Below are 19665 nucleotides of genomic sequence, written 5' to 3' on the forward strand. Positions count from 1 at the left end.
ACACACAACACATGGCACAACTGGAAACTGATGCAAATACATTATTGCCTTTGCTTACTAACATATCTGGAGCAATACGCTGCACGTCAGTCACGACTATTGTAAATGTTTCCTGAAAAAAAAAGGTATTCTACTACTGTTATTTTAAAATAACTCAGTATCTGTAAGTCTAGACCTAATGTAACTGACATCTTAAGAAGACAAAATAAATAGAAAATGTAGCCACCACAGCAAAATCCAAATGGTATCCTTAAAGGGATCTTTGTGGATGTCTTTAAATGAGGTTGTATAGGGTGCTCATGTGTGTTTTGTGGTATGAAAATGAATGATTTTTAACCCTGTTTGAGTACAGCTTTGATTGAAATACTATAAACAAAGGCAATTTCTCATTTTTTCTCATGTTGGGGTCATTCTTGGAAAAGTCATCGAATTTTCAAGTCGGAAAAAGATCATTTTGGGGGATTTTCTATGCTGTTAAACATAGTGACAGGTCATTACTCATGCTTAACCTTAAAGCATCTGCAGATGAGCCTCCTTCATGCATTACTTTACAAACACACAAGGTGGCAGTGAAGAGTCGTGATGCCTTCACTGTCCGTTAATAACTAAAACAGAAAGCACTACTCAGCTCCTCTACATGACATCGGGGTTTCAGTTCCCACTGTGGGATATACATAACCCCATAAATAACCAGAGAGCAGCCTGCCCTGCTCACCCCGCTCCCGTCCGCCGCAGCTCCGTGAGGACGGTCGCCCCCGCGTCGGAGGGGCGGTAGCTGCAGCTTTTCTCCCTTTTGTCGTCACGGCAGCGTTTTTCCAGTCAGTGCCTGAGTGCCCGCCGGTCGGACCACCGACTCTGGGAAGCCCACACTAAATATAAAACAACCTCATCTGCATATAACGCGTTTTTTAACGAAGATGGCCACGGATAACTTTGAGATGAACGGTGATGCTGACCGAAACGGCGAAACGGAGGTAAGTCAAAGCGGCGCCGGTGCCCGCTACAAAGGGCAGCTTCCCGGTCAGTCATTATTATCCCGGTCAGCCTCCGTCAAAGCTAAATCCGCTCACAAACATGCCATAGTTTGAGATCTTTGTCTTGCAAACACTGATAATATATGTCTGCCTGGTCTTCATCCATCTCTCCATCATCCGTCACCGTGATGTTTGATTTTTGCCGACTGAATAAGTGTCACTTGGACTGCTTTATTGTCATTAAGCTTATTTTAGCGGTAAACAGATTAGCTCTAATTTCAGGTTTGATTTAAACGTTTCAGTAGTTTTTAAACTTGTGTTATGTGCTGAGTTTTCCCGTGACTTTCTGCTGTTATCTACACAGGCTCAGTTTACTCTTCACGATAGACGATACACATGTCAGGGGGGTGTAGGTGAAGTTAGTTTGGATAACCATTGCTCTGCAGGGGCAGTCATACTCAATTTAAGGGCTGCGGGCCAAATCTGGCCACCTGGTGTACCCTAACTGTTTTCTAATTCATGATAAAAAAAAAATGAATAAGGTGATTTATACTTGGAATTGTTGTTTTTCTTTTAGTAAACATAAGGTGCCTAAAGCAGCAATAAATTAGATCTTTTTGAGAAAAAGTGCCAGTGAAAGATCCCCTTACAGAGGTCCTAGCCAACCCATAACTTCCTAAAATCGGAGAAATGTCCTGAGAAACATCATAAAATCCAAGAAAAGTCCTAAAGTCCTAAAATCCCAGAAACACTCAAAAATCCTGGACATCTTTAGATCAAAGAAATGTTCTAACATCCCAGAAACGTCATTACATATGAGAAGTGTCCTAAAGTTCATGAAATGCCCTAAAATCCTATAAACCTCATAACAACCTAGAAACGTCCTAAAATTGGAGAAACGTCCTAAAATTGGAGAAACGTCCTAAAATCTAAGAAATGCCTTAAAATCCTAGAAACATGCAAAAATCCTGGACATGTCTTTAGATCAAAGAAGTGTTCTAACATCCCAGAAACGTCCTAAAATCTGAGAAATGTCCTAAAGTTCAAGAAATGCCTTAACATCCTCGAAACGTCCTAAAATCCAAGAAATGCCCTAAAATCCTTGAAATTTCCTAACATCCCAGAAACATCCTACAATCTCTGAAATGTCCTAACATCCCAGAAACGTGCTAAAGTCTGAGAAAGGTCCTAAAATCCTAGAAATGCCCTGAAAGCTGAAAAAGTCCCTAAAAAAATTCCCTAAAGTCCTAGAAATGTCCTGAAACGTCTCAAAATCCTAGAAACATCCTGGAACCCAAGAAATGCCCTAAAACCCTAGAAATGTCCCAAAATCTGAGAAACGTGCTAAAATCCTATACATCTTTTAAAATCTTATAAATGTCTTTAAATCTTAGAAAGTTGTTAAAATCCTACAAACATGTATTTGCAAAACATGTTTTTGTGTTTATTACAACGTGGTCACATTCAGGAATTTAACTACAAGCTTGAATCTGCACATTCAACAATACAGCTTTGTGTTATATTTGGAACTCTTCATTATTTTTGAGAGAGGAGGGGCTGAAAAATGTGGAAGGTTTGAAATTATGCACATCTTCATCATTATGGGGCCCGTAGAGCAAGCGCACTTACGACTAATGACAGCTGCACGGAGCCCAGTGCGGCTGAACGGCTAGCTTCTGGTTTATATAACGAAATACTTTAATCTTGCAGCTCTTCTAAACTTTCACAGTGTTATCATATCAAATCTTAAAAGTGAAACAAGTTGAGGTTTTGGGAGTCTTCCACCAGAAATTTTTAAGCATGAAACACGTTATTTCCTGCATTCTTTGAATTCTTATGCACCAGTTTGGGCCTTTTCTGCATCAGCTTATATGGTGTAAATAACGTATTTTGTCAAAATAAAAGTCATCTGCTACTTTCATGTTTTAGCATGGACAAATGAACATGTTCTAAATACTGAGGAGGACGTGTCCCCTGCGTCTCTCTGAAATCTACTCCTATGCTCAACAATAAAAAGCCAATACTTCTGTCACGAGGGATTATCTGCAGGTTCACTTCTGTGGAACAAACTTTATCTACTGTGCTTTTACTTGTAATTAAAAGTATTTTTTTTAAAATTATAATCCATATAACCTCTCTCTCACATAATTTGAAATATTTGGCATTTTGACTGTTGGACAAAACAAGCACTGTGAAGATGTCATTTCGGACTCTGGAAACTTGTGACAGAATTTTTTCTTTTTTTTAATCAACTAACCAAAAGATTAACTGAAATATACTAACTGAAACAGGTTGATTGATACTAAAAATAGTAATTAGTTGCAGACCTACTGGTTTCTGAGCCTTCATAACTTGCAGTGCTCGAAAAATGAACACTGGACATTTTGAATGGCTGTAGTTAAAAATATTATTATCAGCAGCTTCTTGTTCTGAGTAGCAAGTTTCCCCAGTAAAGTAATACAGAAATATAAATATGAACGTGATGCGATGTATGCCAAAAATACATTTCAAAGTAAACAGTAAGAATGAAAGGCTTTCTGTCTGACATAAACTTGAAACCATATAATGACAACCCGATATCACGTATGTCTCTCTGGTTTTTCGAGCATGCAAGCAGCAACAAGACAAAATATTCCCCAAAAAGCTCAGCACATAAGGAAACATAAAAAAAACACGCTTGATGTGCACAGCGAGCTGTCAAAAAACTGAGAATGAAGCTGTAACATGCAGGAGGATTAGTGACTCTCATCTGCTGGTTTACCACCAGAGCGCTTTTTCTCTCTGCAGCCTGGCAGCGTTTCAGAGGTGAAAAAAAGAGGAACATGAAACTGAACCTCAGCACACATGTTGCCAGCCTGGCCACAAGGGTGGCATTGTTGGCTCCTCTAAACTGCACTCCACCCACATAAAATCCAGAGCAGCGACCCAAACTCGTCTGAAGAGAAACAGGGATCTAGAAAATGTGATGTAATGGTTTTAATGGGTTTTTAAATGAACCAATTTACCGCAGACTCGCTTCACCTGTGAGACAAATTTCTCTGCCGTTCCACAAAAAGGAAGGAAACGACCTCTTCCTGGATACATTATCCAGACTATTTTAGTGCTAATGGCACATGAAATTCTGCTTCTGTTAACTTTTCACAACACTTTTCATATTTGATACTGAAAAATTACTGATTAATTACAACATCTGTGACCGTGATGTAAGTGCGTGCTTTCACATGTACTTTCTGAACGTATGGTGTGTTTGTAACACGTCCAGAAACCTCTTGTCTCGCTTTCTCCGCTGCGTTTGGGCGGAGGCCACTGTCACGTTTCAGATGTGTGACCTGGTCAGCCTAAAAAAAAGGATGTGGCTAATTATTTTTGACCTTCGGACTCAGACCAGCTCAGTGACCTCCTGAGTCATGGGTGTTCCTGTTTGGATTAAGCCACTGAACACTTTCGCTTCCATAAATATCTTCCGTTACAAACAAAACATACTGTGATTGCACAAATCTGTGTCGCAGTTTGGCCGTGCTGCTGAACTGTTCAAATGTAAGTTAGGATTTTTTTTGAGTATAGTTGGGTTTAATGTTTCTAAAATTCAATGAGGTAAACCAAAGAAGAGATTAAAACATGAACGCAATGTAAATTTGATATTTATAATAATATAATATCTAAATAAGATGATTGTTTATTGTTATGTGTGGAATTATCTAATGGAAAAAGTCCTTGCTGGTGCTGACGCACTGACTGACTGACTGACTGACTGACTGACTCACAAGAGGGATTTTTAGAGGCTTAAAATAGCCCCCATAAATCAAGTCTGGAATTTACTAAGCAGGTGAAATCATACTTTTCAGTCACATATTTTTATGAAACCCAATGTGATGGCTGCTTTCATTTCCTTCCTGTTAAGTAACTTTAATTACCTATTTTACACAAGTTTCAGAACAAGAAAGCAGGTGCTTTTGGAGTGAGTTTTACAATGGTGAAAATGAAAATGGTCAAATTGCCAAAAATGTAAAAGTAATAAATAAAAAAGATCAACAAAAATCCTTAAAAGAAAACATTTTTTTAAGAAAAGAAAATTGCAAAAATGTTTTAAAAAATTGCCCCAAATTAAAAAAAAAAACACCAAAAAAAAAAAAATCGCCATTTTTTACAAAAAGAGCACACACCCTCCAAACTCCAGACCCGCTGGTTTTGAAAGCACGTTTTCTTGAAAAAATGTTGGCAATTTTTTTTCCTACGAAGGTCCGGGCTCAGCCTCTAATGTCCTCCAATGCTAGAAACACCCCTGGTTTTGACTAACTGCACCTTATTCTTATTCTTTATTCTCTTTATGTTTTATTTCATTGTGGTCTAAGCCCATGTGTTATTTACATTTTGTCACATAAAAGTGAATATATGGTTATTTCTCTTATGACTAAAGACAAATCTGGACCCAGTGGCTGGACCCGTTGGGAACCGCTGACCTAAGTTAAAGTAGTTTTATTGTCTTGTCCAGTGAGTGTGCACATTTTGAAAAGTATGTGCCACCAGTGGGCCATGATAGGAGTACGTATAATAAGCTAATTCTTCTACAGGAGAGATTTGATGTTCTCTGCAGTTAGTTGGAAATACACGTGTGTATATATCATCATTGGCATCAGCCATCAGCCAAAAAGAGTCCGAAAATATCGGCATATCAGCAAAACTCCAATATCGTGCTTCCCTACCTGAGAAACTACATCACAAAATCGGTCATTTTTAATCCTAATAATAGCATCTACCTTAACGAACACTAGAGATAAATCTCACTTTGTTTATCACATCACGACCCGTCACGTGTGTCTGCGTCATACTGATGTCAGGGTTTGCGTTTACACTCAGGTCCCGCTGCGAGGCCCCTGGAGGAGGGAACAGGGACCTCTGAACATGAACCATTATGCCAATAAGAAGAGTGCAGCAGAGAGCATGCTGGATGTGGCTCTGCTGATGGCGAATGCCTCACAGCTGAAGGCCGTGCTGGAACAAGGACCGGACTTCTCCTTCTACGTGCCTCTCATCGCTCTCATCAGCATCTCGCTCGTTCTACAGATTTTAGTGGGAGTTCTGCTCATCTTCATCGGTAAGTGTGGAGTCTGCTTGTTTCTGTTTGTCAGACTAAAGCTTTTACACGAGAAGATTTACAGTGAATATATGAGCATGTATTGTTTTAGTCCTCTACTGCACACACAGTTATTTAAGTTCCTCTACTGCAACACTGTTTAAACCAGCGTTTCCCAGCTGCTCCAGCAACTGGGTCCAGATTTCTCCTCAGTCATTAGCTTAAGGTCTGCACATAAGAGAAATGACCACATTCTCAATTGTATTTGCAAAATGTAAATAACAAGTGGGCTTAAAACACATCAAATTAAAACATACTGCAAGAATAAAGTGCATTTAGTAAAACCTGGTTTTTAGGATTTTAAGACGTTAGGGACTAAGAAATCAACCAGTTTTTTTTTTTTTAATAAGAAATCATTCCTTCCAAACCTTTTGGCCCACGGGTTTAAAAAGCATGTTCCCTTTTTTTTAAAAAAAAATTTTGGGTTTATTTTTAAAAACTGATTCTTTTCTTAGATTTTTTTTTCTTTCAATTTTTTGTGGGGGCAAGCTTTCTCTAAATATATTTTGGCATTTTTTTCTCAAAGAATTTTTTGATGACTTATAAAGAGAACATGCCTCCCAAACAGCAGGCCCGCCGAAAAAAAAAAATCGACAAAATGACACCATTTATCACAGCCAGAAATGTCAAAACAGAAATTATGTTATCAAATTTACGATGGTCCTTGAACAAATCATGTGGGACAAACACTCCATGCATCCTCCCAGAGCCACTCAGGGAACTCTAGGAAAAATTTGGGGAAAGTCAAAAAAACCCAGAGACTGCCAGTTTTTCACAAACTTGACATGATCACGTCCATTCAGAACAGACTCGCGACCCACTTTTGGACCGTAACCCACTAGTTGGGAACCACTGCTCACAACGAACAGGTCTCAGGTGAATACCATGTTACAGATTACAAGTGAGTTTAAAAAGTAAATATGTGATTGTGTCTCATCATCAAACAAACAATTACTTAAGTCCACCCTGTTTCTGTGTAAAATGATGTCATTTTGACACGCACTAAAATTTTCACAGACTGTCCGAGTTGTTCAGACTCATGAGGTGATTCATGTGAATTTTACCAGCGGGGAACTTATTTCCTGATTGCAGCCTTAGTTAACTTTTGAGATTGCCGTTGCAGCCAGAAGCTTGGGCTTCAAACCCGCAGTTGCAACAATGAGTGTGCGTGTGTGCGTGTGTAACTTCAGTGTCACGCAGGTTATGGGAACACAACTGACAGCTGCTTTTAATTTATACTGACTTCACAAAAGCAGTTATTCTTTTTATACTCTCTCTGTGTATAATTTATGCAAAGATTCAATGTGACACTTTTCTCTGCAACTACAAATCTTTTCTTCTGATCTACAAACTTGAGAAACTTTTATTTTAGTTTTCACAAGTGAACAAAGGGGGGATTTACAACCACGTGCCTCGAAATCATTTATGCACACCATTTCACAAACACAATATCTTATTTACGCCTCTGTAGGCACCTTATTCTGACAGCCCAAGGTTGTCTCGCCATACATTGGCGTGCTCCCTGCTCCCTGGTATCCTTATCTTATCCTGACAGAGAACACTATTGTGACAGAGCGCTGAGTTAAAGGAGCCACGGCAGGAAGGAGTGCCTCTGCCGTCAGCTGTTTCCACTTTTAAAGTTAAGTCATTGGAAATTTACCAATACTGAAATAAAGATATTGCTGTTTCCACTTTTAAAGTTAAGTCACTGGAGATTTACCAATACTGAAATAAAGATATTGCTAAAACCTAAAATACAGACTTCTGCTCTGTCAAAACCAATGAGGCATGTAGTGTCCCACTGGAGGAAGAAGCTAATTATTCACCCGAGGGCAGCGCTGCTTTCAGAAGCTGTTAATTTATATCATCGCGCTCAGTGACGATTACCTCACTGCTGATCTAACAGGAAACTCTGTGTGCCTGTCAGTGGTAGTCTACTGGCAATCCATATACGGTCAATCCTAACCACAGAAATGTTGTTCCCTGTAAACTTTATTAGTGAAATGTCATCAAAAGGCCTGGTAGAGGAAATTCAACTTGGTTCCTAAAGGTTGCACAATGGGCAATTTGAGTAATTAGCAAAAAAGTCTTAAGTGCTTGTTTGTGATGTCCTGAAATCCAGCTGTTACCATGGTGCAGTCATGCAAGCTAACCTTATCAGCAAAACTGGCATAAATTATGTAGAAAGATTAGGTCAAAATCAGGAAATAGCTACTTGTTTTCGTGTCCAGAAATAAATCTGTCGTCATAACTAATTAATACAACCTTTTCTCACATTAGTAGGTGTGTAATGGTACACAAAGAGACCATGACACGAAAGACATCATGGTGACATGAGACTGGATCTTCGTGGTTAGAGCACAGATTCTATATAAAGACGGACAACATGACAGCCCCCTCGAGGGTAACGTTTCAGTTTTGATCGCCCCCTGGTGTCTATCTGCAGTATAGGTCACAAACCCCGCCCCTCCATTTTAGTGAATGGACATAAGCCAAAATCAAGATTCAAAGTAAATGTCAAATAAATTTTTTCCAATGATGTTTTCTGTCATGAAGGTACTTCTCGTCACCCTGATGTTTGTTTAGGGGTTTGATTTTAGGAGAAATTCTGTTTCCGTGAGGGATTAAATGGTACGAAAGGGAGCTTTTCCATCATGATTGACAGCTGTGAAAGCCAATGTGTGCGCTCGCATTCAATGGAGCTGCGCGCGATTGGTCGTACACCTGTTTTTTTGTGGAAACTCCTCCACCGCGGATATCGCTACTGCGCAGTCAACAGCTCTAATGACATCACCCTCGCATGATGGCAATGCCTGTATCTCGGATATTTTAACCTCAGTTCAGCATAGCAGGGTTAAGTGGGGTACAGTTTATGGTTTAAAGCAATATTATAGCTATAATTAATTAGGTTATTATTTTTTATTAGCTTATTATTATGTTGATTGCGCAAATTGCCCAACATGCAGGACTTTTACAAGGTACAAAATACATTTATTGGTCATTTTTTTAAACACTGTATGATTCATAAAGGTTTATAGGAAACAACATTTCTTGGTACAAAAGATTCCCAGTAGACTATGGAGATTTTAGGTCATCCTTACTGACTAAGCAAAACTCAGCAATGTTTTCAAGCTTCATTTTTACTTTGTTTTGTCAGTTAAGTGGAACCTGAATGACGAGAGGATGCACTACAAGCTGAACATCATGGAAAATTTCGCCACAGCCTTCGTCTTTATCATAGTCGTGGTCAACGTCTTCATCACCGCCTTTGGTGTTCAGCGGCCGAACCTGCGGGACTGACCACCCTCAAAGTGACTTTCCATGCCTGCTGATCAACTTTTAGTGAAGATGGACCTCCACAATATTTATGCAAATGAACGTGGTATTTATTCAGCAAACCAAATGACATGCAGGTGCACCTGCCTTTCTGTAATCCAAACCCCGAGGCATGAGGAGACCTGACATTTCCTAAGGGTTAAGGTATTGTGTGTGTGTGTGTGTGTGTGTGTGTGTGTGTGTGTGTGTGTGTGGGTGTGTGTGTGTGTGTGTGTGTGTGTAAGAGGAATCCCCCTCTTCTCCAAACTTGTGGACAAATGTGTGGTCACTTTTTATTTCATGGCGCAATTCACCATTTTGTTACCTCTTTTCATGCTCAGGTTTCTGATGCAAATACATTATTGCCTTTACTTACAAATCAAACGTATCAGGAGCAACACACTGCATGTCAGTCGTAACGATTGTGAATGTTTCCTGAAAAAAAGGTATTCTAGTACTGTTATCTTCAAATAAGTCAGTATCTGTCAGTCTGAACCTGATGTAACCGACATCTTAAGAAGACAAAATAAATAGAAAATGTAGTCACCACAGCAAAATCCAAATGATATCTTTAAAGGGTCGTTGTGGATGTTTTGAAGTGGGATTGTATGGATTTGAGATTTCAGTCAGCACAGGTTATAGTCTGACATTAAAGCTAAGCAGTATTTTAGAATTAGTATTTTAGCCACCTTAAAAAAAGGTCCACATACAAAAAAAAGCTTTAAGTCTACATTATATTGAGTGTTATCATCGCTATGACCTGTTTATATGTTGGTTTTACTCACTCTTTGTTATGACGTTGTCTCCTGTGTCTGGTGTGCCAAAGACACATTTCTACCCTGGTGGACAATAAAGATCTTACTTACGATTAACCCTTTGAAACCTGAGCAAATTGGCTTGATTTCTTCAAAAATGTTGGGAGAAAGCAATAAGCAACTTAACAAGAAATTACAAGAAATACAGAAATTTGTTCTTAAAAAAGTTACAAGAAGATGACCTAAACATTAGGTCAAAAAAAGAAATAAAATAAAAAAAATAAAAACAAGGAAATGGCCTGCAAAAAGCGCTAATATTCACACATACATATACATGTTTCTGTAACATAATTTTAAATATATAATTAAAATGATAAATAGAGTTTTCTGGACATTTCCACTTATAAAAAAAATCTAATGATTTTATTTTTCTCTCCTTTAAAAAGAGAAAACCTTTCAGGTCATTTTCTTGTCACCTTTTCCTAATTTCTCACAGTTTGTGGCACATCTCTTGCCAAGTTGCTTATTTCTTCTCCCTCAAATTTTTTTTCTCAGGTTTCAATGGTTTAAATGTTTGTAAAAGGTGTCTGAACAAAGCACTCGTAAACGTATGTCTTTCCGGGTTTCAAAGGGTTAATCTTTCCATCGGACAGCCTATTTAAACGTGGCGTCTGTTAACAGCTTCAGTTCCCAATCTATGCTCGCCTCAAAACCACCAGACTCCATTCAGAAAAACAGTCATTTTCGCTCGCTGCATACAGGAGCTGCAGGTCTACAGCTACTTCAGTCAGTTAGTCAGTTTGTGTAAATGTGTGACACAAACAAACAAACTGATCGAGGCAACAGCGGAGCAGCAGCTCCTGCTGTCAATGAGGTAAAATCGCTGTTTTTCTCAGTGGAGATTGGCTTTGAAGAGGGCGATGTAACGGCTTCATTTTCTCGTTGGAAATCATTGTCCAACCTCAACATAAAGCAATGAAAATATTCAAAATATAGCATACACAATACTGATACTGATTTCATAAGTGGGACTTTTTTTAGGTGGCTAAAATGCGTAATGGTGCTGACCCATCCACAGCAACAGATTGCTTAGCTTTCGACTCCCGCATGCTTCTCCAAACTGGGAGCGTGCTCACTGACATCTACTGTACGTTACATACTGACTGACTATAAGTACCCCGTACAACCCCATTTCAAAAAATTCTAACTATTCCTTTAAAAGTAATTGCATCAGGAGCCACTTAGCTTTCTGCTGCTCATGAGGCGTTACATGATATAACAGCTTTATTGTGGGGGTAAATGTTTAAACCGTTTACACAGCTATAAACCTCAATCAATTAATGAAGGAGACCTTACTTGCTTTGTTTTTTAAGTGCTATCCAAGTATAGTTTGTTACTGATTTACATATATGATTATCAGTGTTTTAGTATTGAAGTATATTATAGTGTATGTGGTTTCTTTTTAGGCTTTTTATCACTTTTTTTAAGGACCAAAAATTTTCAAATCTTTTACTACGTGACCTTGTATTACACACTGTGATAACTATTTTACATTAAATTTATAAATAAATCTACAAAAGTGATAAGATGTGTCTACTGTCCTGTTTATTATCGCCATGCTTTTTTTTTCAGATTATACAAAGACAAAAGTCACAATCCAACAAATAATGGCACTTTTAACTTTAAGGCATTTTTACACGACACAGTACACATGCGAGAAACTGCCAGACACTCGGCTCAGTGAGTAGACATTAACTGACAAGCATCAGAAAACAAAACATTGATATTTCCTTTTAAAATAATTTTACAAAATTGTTGAGAACAAGAATAACCAGTCCTTACTAATTGGATGTTTTCAGGCATTTCTGGTATTGGCCTCTGATAACCTGAATGTTAACCATCATAAAATGAAACACAGTTAAACAAAGCACCATTGAGATAGTCACTGTTATGTTCAAAGGCCCTTATGTCATATATTTTAAGGGACTGTTCGTTATTTATGTTGGGGGAGGGGTGCTGCAAAACGGGAGGCATGTCAAATAAGTTTTTAGCACTGGGGAGGGGCTTATGTGTATTATTTTGGCTTGGGGGAGGGGCATACAACTTAAAATTGTCATTCTTTCATTCATTAATTTATTTACAAATACCATCTGAACCTGCCGTCGAAAGGCATTTTTTCTTTAAAAATCGCCAAAATCACACAATTTTTCATAGCCAGAAACCGTAAAAACAGAAAATTAGCTCCAATTCCTACACTTGGTGTAAATTAAAAAAAAAAGAAAAAAAAAAGGAAAAGATCAGGTCACCAAGTCACTCAGAGAGGTTCAAAGAACAAATATTTGTAGTTTCAGAGAGGGTCAAAATTAGGGTTGAGATGATATGAGATTTTTTTACAGTACGATAACTGTCTCAGAAAATATTTTCACTGTATCATGGTATTACATAATTATTATTATTATCAGTCAGAATGACCCTAACAGGAATGAAAACAGAAGTGTTAGTTCTGGTTTTATTACTAGAATTAAGACTTGAAACCAATTGTCATGGAAGTATGTGTAAAACATCTCCCCATTGAAACTAATAATTGAGAAAAGAAGAGATTCTTCGTCCAGTTGCATGTTTTTTCTTCAATATCTTGGATAAGCAAATGTACACCGTATGATAATCACCAACATTCTTATCACGATAAACCTTAAAACCTTAAAACCACTATATTACTGCAACCCTTGTTAAGATAAAATTAAAAAAATCAAATCCCCTCCTCTGATAAATGAAGAACAGTCCCTAAACAAAATTGTTTACAAACAGCCTGAAAAATGCCTTCAACTTGTATCTGCCCATTTGGAGTAAATTCATTTACAGCCAGACTAACTTACCAATATGTAGTCAGCAAAAAAGGCACAGTCGGAACAAAATGAATCCTTAGACTTTTACTTTAACTCATGTTACACACTGAGTGTACTACTTCTGTGGGGTAGACTGTTAAATGTTTAACCCTTTAAAACCTGAGCAAATTGGTTTGATTATCAATGGACAACTTAGGCGAAAAAATAAATAAAATTAAAAAAACAAACAAACAAACAAGAAAATGACCTTAAAAGGTTCCGCAAAATTTTAGATATATATATATTTCTGTAACACAATTTTAAATATAAGATCGTGATAATTATTTAATTTGAGTTAAATACATAGTTTTCTGGACATTTTTAAAATCATTCTCTATTAATCCTCCCCTCTTTTTTAAACAAATTTTTAGGGAAAATTCTTGTCATGTTTTGCTAATTTCTTGCAATTGTCTAAAGTACTTGCCATTGTCTAAATGTCTAAAAAAAAAACAAAAAAAAAACAACAACAACAACAACAATTGGTAAAATAGCTTGTGAAAGGCGTCTGAAGGCAGCACAAGAAAACTGACGTCCTTCCAGGTCTCAAAGGGTTAAATAATTGTCTGCGTATTCAGCAGTGAGTTAAATGTGGGAAACATAAGAGTTTACATCCTGTCCGACCCAACGGAAACAAACGCACGGAAAAAGTACTCGACTATGCTTCCTGTCTTGGAGCACATGACGACAAAATGATACGTGGTTTCAGGATAAGTAAATACATGTTCAGTAAGGCGCCGTATAGAGAAAGTCAAAGTGACAAGACGGAAAAAACTTGGTTAGAGATGCCACGAAGTAGGTGGCAGTGCCTTAACCGTATGTGTGTTGATGGCCACAGGGGCCACTTCCATCCTTGTCAAGGGGAGTGCTAACCTTCTCTCCTTTCATACAACACGTTAATAAACTAAAGAAACGTGACAATATATACACGGGACTGTGACACTTGGTTTCACTCACGGTGCATGTTGACTATGATTACTGTAAAAATTACATGAAGTAAACAAAACGGTTGGATCTTTCATCTGAAACAGACTGATTTGTGTTTATACTTTAGTTTTTCGACATTTGGATGTTTTGGTTTGGGCTGTGACTCTACCCATAATGCATTGCGCTGGTAGCGCTGACTCTCATAGGCAGAAGCAGTCATGTGACTGCAAAGCTCGTCTAAAAAGGTTTAAAATCTCACGTAAGGGACACACGCGATATTATTTCTTGCTTTTTACAAGTCTAATCTCTTTTTTTGTTGTTGTTGTGAGCAGCAGAGTTCCCGGGAGCTCTTATGAAGCCAACATAACAGAGATTACATTTGGTGATATAGTTCACCTTTGGCCACAAGAGGGCGATGATGTTTTACCCAGTGCTGAGGTGTATTTAGTATGCTGGAAGTCAGAGGTTATTGAGCAGGAAAGGAAGCATAGATATCCATCACCCAAAACAATGTCTAAAGTCTGAGCACAATGCAAAGAAATTCATGGAGTTCAAAATACCAAGTAAAAAGTTGAAAATAAGTCTGGATTGAGTCTCAATACCAAAGTGGGAGTTCACCCATGAAATGCAGGTTTTTGCTTTGTGCATTCAAGTATAATTATTATACGGTTGCAAAGTGTACCAGTGATTTGGAGGATGAAAAATTTGTTGAAAAATGGATACTGTAGAGCAGCAGTGGTGTTGTGGAGGGTATCAGTGTATATTTGGGGTATAACCAGCTCTTTTTCTGACAGTTTACTGTATAGCCACCTATCAGAATTTTAAGAGAGTAACCCACTGATCTACAACTACCACTACTACACTGCATAGCAGGGATACTCAGCTTGGTTGCACTGGTATCCACTTTTGTGCAATGACAAGAGGCTTGGGGCCAATTAATAAACAAACATAAATATTAATAATTATCATCTCAATTGAATAGAAGAGGCAAATCCAGTTGCAGCAGCTCTGCACAGGTCAGGTGTCTGCATGGCGATTTTAGGATTTCAGGACATACAGGGCTAAGCCTTGTCCCATGAATGTCCTGTGGCACATTTTTTTAACCAACAAGTTCTGTTATGATGCTTTTTAATGCGCTCTGACACCTTACTTACATTCAAAGTACAAAGAAACTCATAGTTAGGATCCGTTAATTTTCACTGTGAATTGGAAAAAGGTCAGCTGTCTACCCTGCACCCTATGTGTTGAGTATCTCTGCTATATAGTGTTTAATTATTTTGTCAGTGATGCCGTCAATATTTTCCTGATTTAATAGATTTTTAAAAGCTGTTTTATGCCATTTTTGAAGATTATAGCGACAGCTTGTTTAATGAGCTTGCTTCGGATTCCACTGCATTCATCCCTTAACTGTATTCAGTCCCTTTAACCCACCTAAATATTATCAACATGTGAGGAAATAAGAGCAAAGTGCCAAATGTAGCTCTGAATTTACCCCATCTTTCTCATTTTAGACCACAACCAAAACATTATATACAACTGTGTACAAAATTAGTTTTCAACTCCTGAAAAGATAATAGTGAGCTGTGCTTTGGTACAAGTAGCATTCATGGGAGCAGCACTGCTGAAGCACCTGGTGTGAAGGAGTCACCCCCTCCCCCCTTACTTCATGAGGCTTTCCTCAGTGTACCATATGAGAACCTCCTGAGCTTTCTTCTTTAAACCCAGAGCAGCCATCCCGAGGGCCCGGCTACCTCCCGTCACTTTAGCCTCTACAGAACAAAAACACCGTCTTTGTAACACTAAATTAATAACATTAGGAGGAGGTTTATTTTCAAAAGCATGCACGCTGAAGATGATATACTGTGCAGTACTCACTTGTGTATTTCTTATTCATGTATATATATCTGTTGTACACTGCAGCATCACACACGTATTTTATATTTCTAACTCTACATTCTTGTTTTATACACTGCATTGTAGCATAAGGCACACGTTTATATTTTTACACACTCAGCACATTATACATATTATTTGCACACACAAACTAGTGCAACTTGTTTATATTATTACTGCAGTCTTATTTTATATTTTTACATACTTTGTGGTGGTACTTTTATACTTTCTATAATTCTCTAAACTTGGCATCAGAGTGACTGTACTGATCAATACGGTATTCCTGATTCCTATTAACTAGCCAATAGTACTAACAATATCTGATTATCACAATGTCTAGAGAGGTAAAAAAAAAACAACTGCAAAGCTACTTACCACTGTAGTAGTAGAGTAAAGCCATTCCCACTGCAACACCAAAACAGCCGAAAAAGAAGAGGGGACCTGGAAAGAGTTAAACACATAACATTAATGTAATATATAATCTACTGTGTGTCAGTGCTAAATAACTTCCCGATACTATTCTAACCTGGAAAATGTTTTAATCATATTAAAAGTACAGTGTACATTGAATGCAATGAAACATATTATGCCCCGGCTCTCTCTCAACCCTTAAAACCCAAAAATAGTACAAAAATAAAAATACTTAACTTGAAAATGTAAAAAAAAAAACCTCAAGATATAATTAAAACAATAGCAACATATAATAAAACATAAATAATGCACAGCATAAACAGTCATTTAATGCGACTGCTCAGTAGTCTGACCGCCTGGCGGTGAAAACTGTCTCTGAGCCGGGAGGTCTGAGCTCTGATGCTCTGCAAACGCTTCCCTGAAGGAAGATAAGAGAGAAGGATGTGTGCTCAGTGACTTATGTCCTTTCAAGTACTGTTTAGTGCTTTTTGAGGGCCATGATGAAATCAGACACTGATCATTTTATTATTATAATTATTTTCATTTCAAACATTTGAGAATAGCAATTTAATAATTTTGCTGAACACTTTAAATGTTGCACACACTTTGAAATACATTCTTCTACATTAACGTCTCACCTCTGTCATTCATGACATATCTCTGTTGGTAGACGCGTGGATACGCCAGTGGATCTAAAGAATCTGGAGGCAGGGCAGATATGTTTTAGTGTGTGGAATAAAATGTAGAATACAATACAACTAAATATAAATAATCCATTCTGTAATGTCCAGATAATGAATAAATATCACACGATATGGAGAAGCAGTTTTTGGGGACTAACCTCTGAGGCGGAGCCGTGTGGGCAAGCTGTAGTAAACCTCCTCTACATGAAGGTGAAGAGCTCTGTAAAACTCCCTGCATGCTTCCTCTCCTTTCCTCTGCAGGTGTGTCAGCAGCTCACCCAGCCGAACACTGGTAGGCACGTCCAAGTTTCGGAACTGGATAATAATAACAAAAGTTATAATACGATACTTTAGGTTCCCCAAAAGGAAAATATCCATTCTTGTTTGTTGGCACAGTGTGAAGCAATTTCACTGGAATTATTTTAGGAGCTATTTCATGTATTTTTATTAAAGTGCATGTTTTCATATTGTCATATAATTTGTAAATCTGGTTCATAATATTCTTGGTGCAGTTTGTTTTTAACCACAGCCTCTGTGCAGGGCCAAAAGACTCACGGATCTGAATGTATCAGCATCATGAACCAGACGATTGAGAAAAAATACATTTAGATAAATAAATCAGTACATTTACTCAGATCATTTTAAATGTGCTTGCTGAAGTGCATTTTTAAAGTATTTGTACTTTCCTGCAGTATTTCCATCCTATTCTTTTACTTAATTTTAGAGGAAAATTATATTTTTATTACTCTGTCACATTTATCTCACTACATTTGACTGAACACTTTAGTTACTTTACAAATTAAGATTTTTGCATAGAAACATAACAACAGTTTTAAAAATGTGTTTTGTAATCAATTAAATTACCAAACAGTGTGTACAAGCAATAAGTAATCAGTTGACTAATCAGTCACTTGACAGAAAATTAATTTCCAAGTGTTTTGATAATCATTTAGGGTTTTTTTTTCTTTTTCTTTTTTTTTTATCATTTAAAGTTTTGGGGGGTGTTCTATCCTTTTTTAAATTCTTCTTGTGTTGAGTGGGTTGTTTTTAGTATTTATTTCATATATAATTCTGAAGGTTTTTGGCATGTCTTGCTTCTTTATGATTTTTATTTTTACTACTTAAAGTATATTTTCCTGATTACTTACTTGTTTGTACTTAAGTAACATTTTAATGCAGGACTTTTACTTGCAACAAAGTATTTTTACTGTGTGGTATTTGTTCTTTTACTTAGGTAAATGATCTGAATATGTCGTCCACCACTGATAATAGTCAAGTCACAGGTCCATATAATGAAACGTTGACATGCGTTTTTCTACCGCATGTATAATTTCCATGTCACAATTAAGTGATTGATTAATTCATACTTCTATAACTTTTGCTAACGCAACTTTTTGCAGTGATTTTTAGGCAAAAGTTTTACTTCAAAGTTAGTACTTTTACACTGTGCTTCCACTTTTACTTAATCTCTTCTACCATTGCTTGCATGAAATCGAGATAGTGAAGTATTTTGCATGAGGACATACTTTGGTGGCCTCCTTGTCTGAGAGGATCTGCGGGTAGATCCTGTTGAGCTGCAGGATGATTTTGTCCACCAGCTCTGTGTCCAGTCTCCGGTCAGCTCTGAGGAAGGCGCTGTCCTCTATCAGCTGCTCACGAAAACTGTCTGTCAGTGTGAGCAGAGACCAGTTTAAAACAATTACTTAGTACAAGACCCGTCCTCCATACACTGTGTGACAACAGGCTAGCTTTTCCATTCAAAGTGGACGTCAGTGTCCAGTTGCAAATGCTCTCAGGATACTGAACGGAAATTTTGACATTATCTCCGGTCTTTCCTCGTAGCGGTGGCAGAGGAGGACAGTGAGGGAATGGAGGTTTGGCGAAACAACTTTTGTAAACAGATAACGATTCTGTGACAGCAAATTGAAAAGCAGGGCTCTTTTTTAACCGCAAAATGTGTTGAGGAACTTTTCAGAAACAAGACTTGGACTGAGACGTTACACTGTCATTGTAAAACCGAGGAAACCTTTAAGGTCGCTACCGCTGTGATAATGTTCGCAGTTTGGACCTGATAGGCCGACATTAAAACGACACAGAAGGCTAACAGCGTGAAAAAACAGGCGTTAGTTTTTGGTGAAGAAAGACACAAACCTCCCATTGTGGAGTCCCCTCTGTCCTCTGCTTGGTCACGCCCCCTGACGTCACCCCGCAGCCTGGGAGTGGTCTACGTAAACGTCTTCAGAGAAGGACAAAAAAACTTTCCTTTTCACCGGAAATGGGAAAGAGAGTAGCCGAGGCTAAGCTAAACAACAGCCAACAACATTAGTCATGCAGTTATTTTATCATCCATCCACATAAACTGTCAAAGTTTTGACAGATAAGATGCAATTCATATTCAATAAAGCTGTTTTGACTGTGGGTAAATTAACTGCAAACTTCTGACAACATTTTAAATGGGTCCCTGTGTATTTCCTGTTAGAATGTTCAGCTGTTGCCCCAGCAACAGAACAGAATGTTTGTAACCTCTCGTACATTTAATCGGGTTGATACAACATATACAAAACATTTTCTTAAATATTCTTCCATTTAAAATGTATTCTTAATTTGATTCTTTCATGTATCATTTAAGTCTAAACAACAAACAAAAAGTGTACAATGCTATAGAATTAATACCTTATTGTCTACATAGTT

The 19665-nt window shown here is 37.7% G+C and overlaps 2 protein-coding genes and 1 non-coding gene across 3 annotated transcripts; 1 reads left to right on the top strand and 2 right to left on the bottom strand.

Annotated features, from left to right (window-relative positions):
• Positions 1-606: 606 nt before the first annotated feature.
• On the top strand, positions 607-11764 carry ninj1 (ninjurin 1). The gene is made up of 3 exons (XM_042508236.2): positions 607-974; positions 5832-6069; positions 9266-11764. The coding sequence occupies exons 1-3, from the start codon at positions 918-920 to the stop codon at positions 9406-9408; spliced, it is 438 nt and encodes a 145-aa protein (XP_042364170.2). The 5' UTR covers positions 607-917; the 3' UTR covers positions 9409-11764.
• Positions 11762-19280, bottom strand: card19 (caspase recruitment domain family, member 19). The gene is made up of 6 exons (XM_042495834.2): positions 19126-19280; positions 18501-18640; positions 17133-17289; positions 16930-16992; positions 16256-16321; positions 11762-15756 (listed from the first exon to the last, which is right to left on the bottom strand). The coding sequence occupies exons 1-6, from the start codon at positions 19130-19132 to the stop codon at positions 15647-15649; spliced, it is 543 nt and encodes a 180-aa protein (XP_042351768.1). The 5' UTR covers positions 19133-19280; the 3' UTR covers positions 11762-15646.
• Positions 13828-13955, bottom strand: LOC121961648 (U6atac minor spliceosomal RNA). Its single transcript, XR_006107069.1, has one exon. It is a non-coding gene; the product is annotated as a U6atac minor spliceosomal RNA (small nuclear RNA).
• Positions 19281-19665: the final 385 nt, after the last annotated feature.

Source organism: Plectropomus leopardus, chromosome 2, assembly GCF_026936395.1.
Source record: "Plectropomus leopardus strain MGB_pleo_1.0 chromosome 2, ASM2693639v1, whole genome shotgun sequence".
Taxonomy (NCBI): domain Eukaryota; kingdom Metazoa; phylum Chordata; class Actinopteri; order Perciformes; family Serranidae; genus Plectropomus; species Plectropomus leopardus.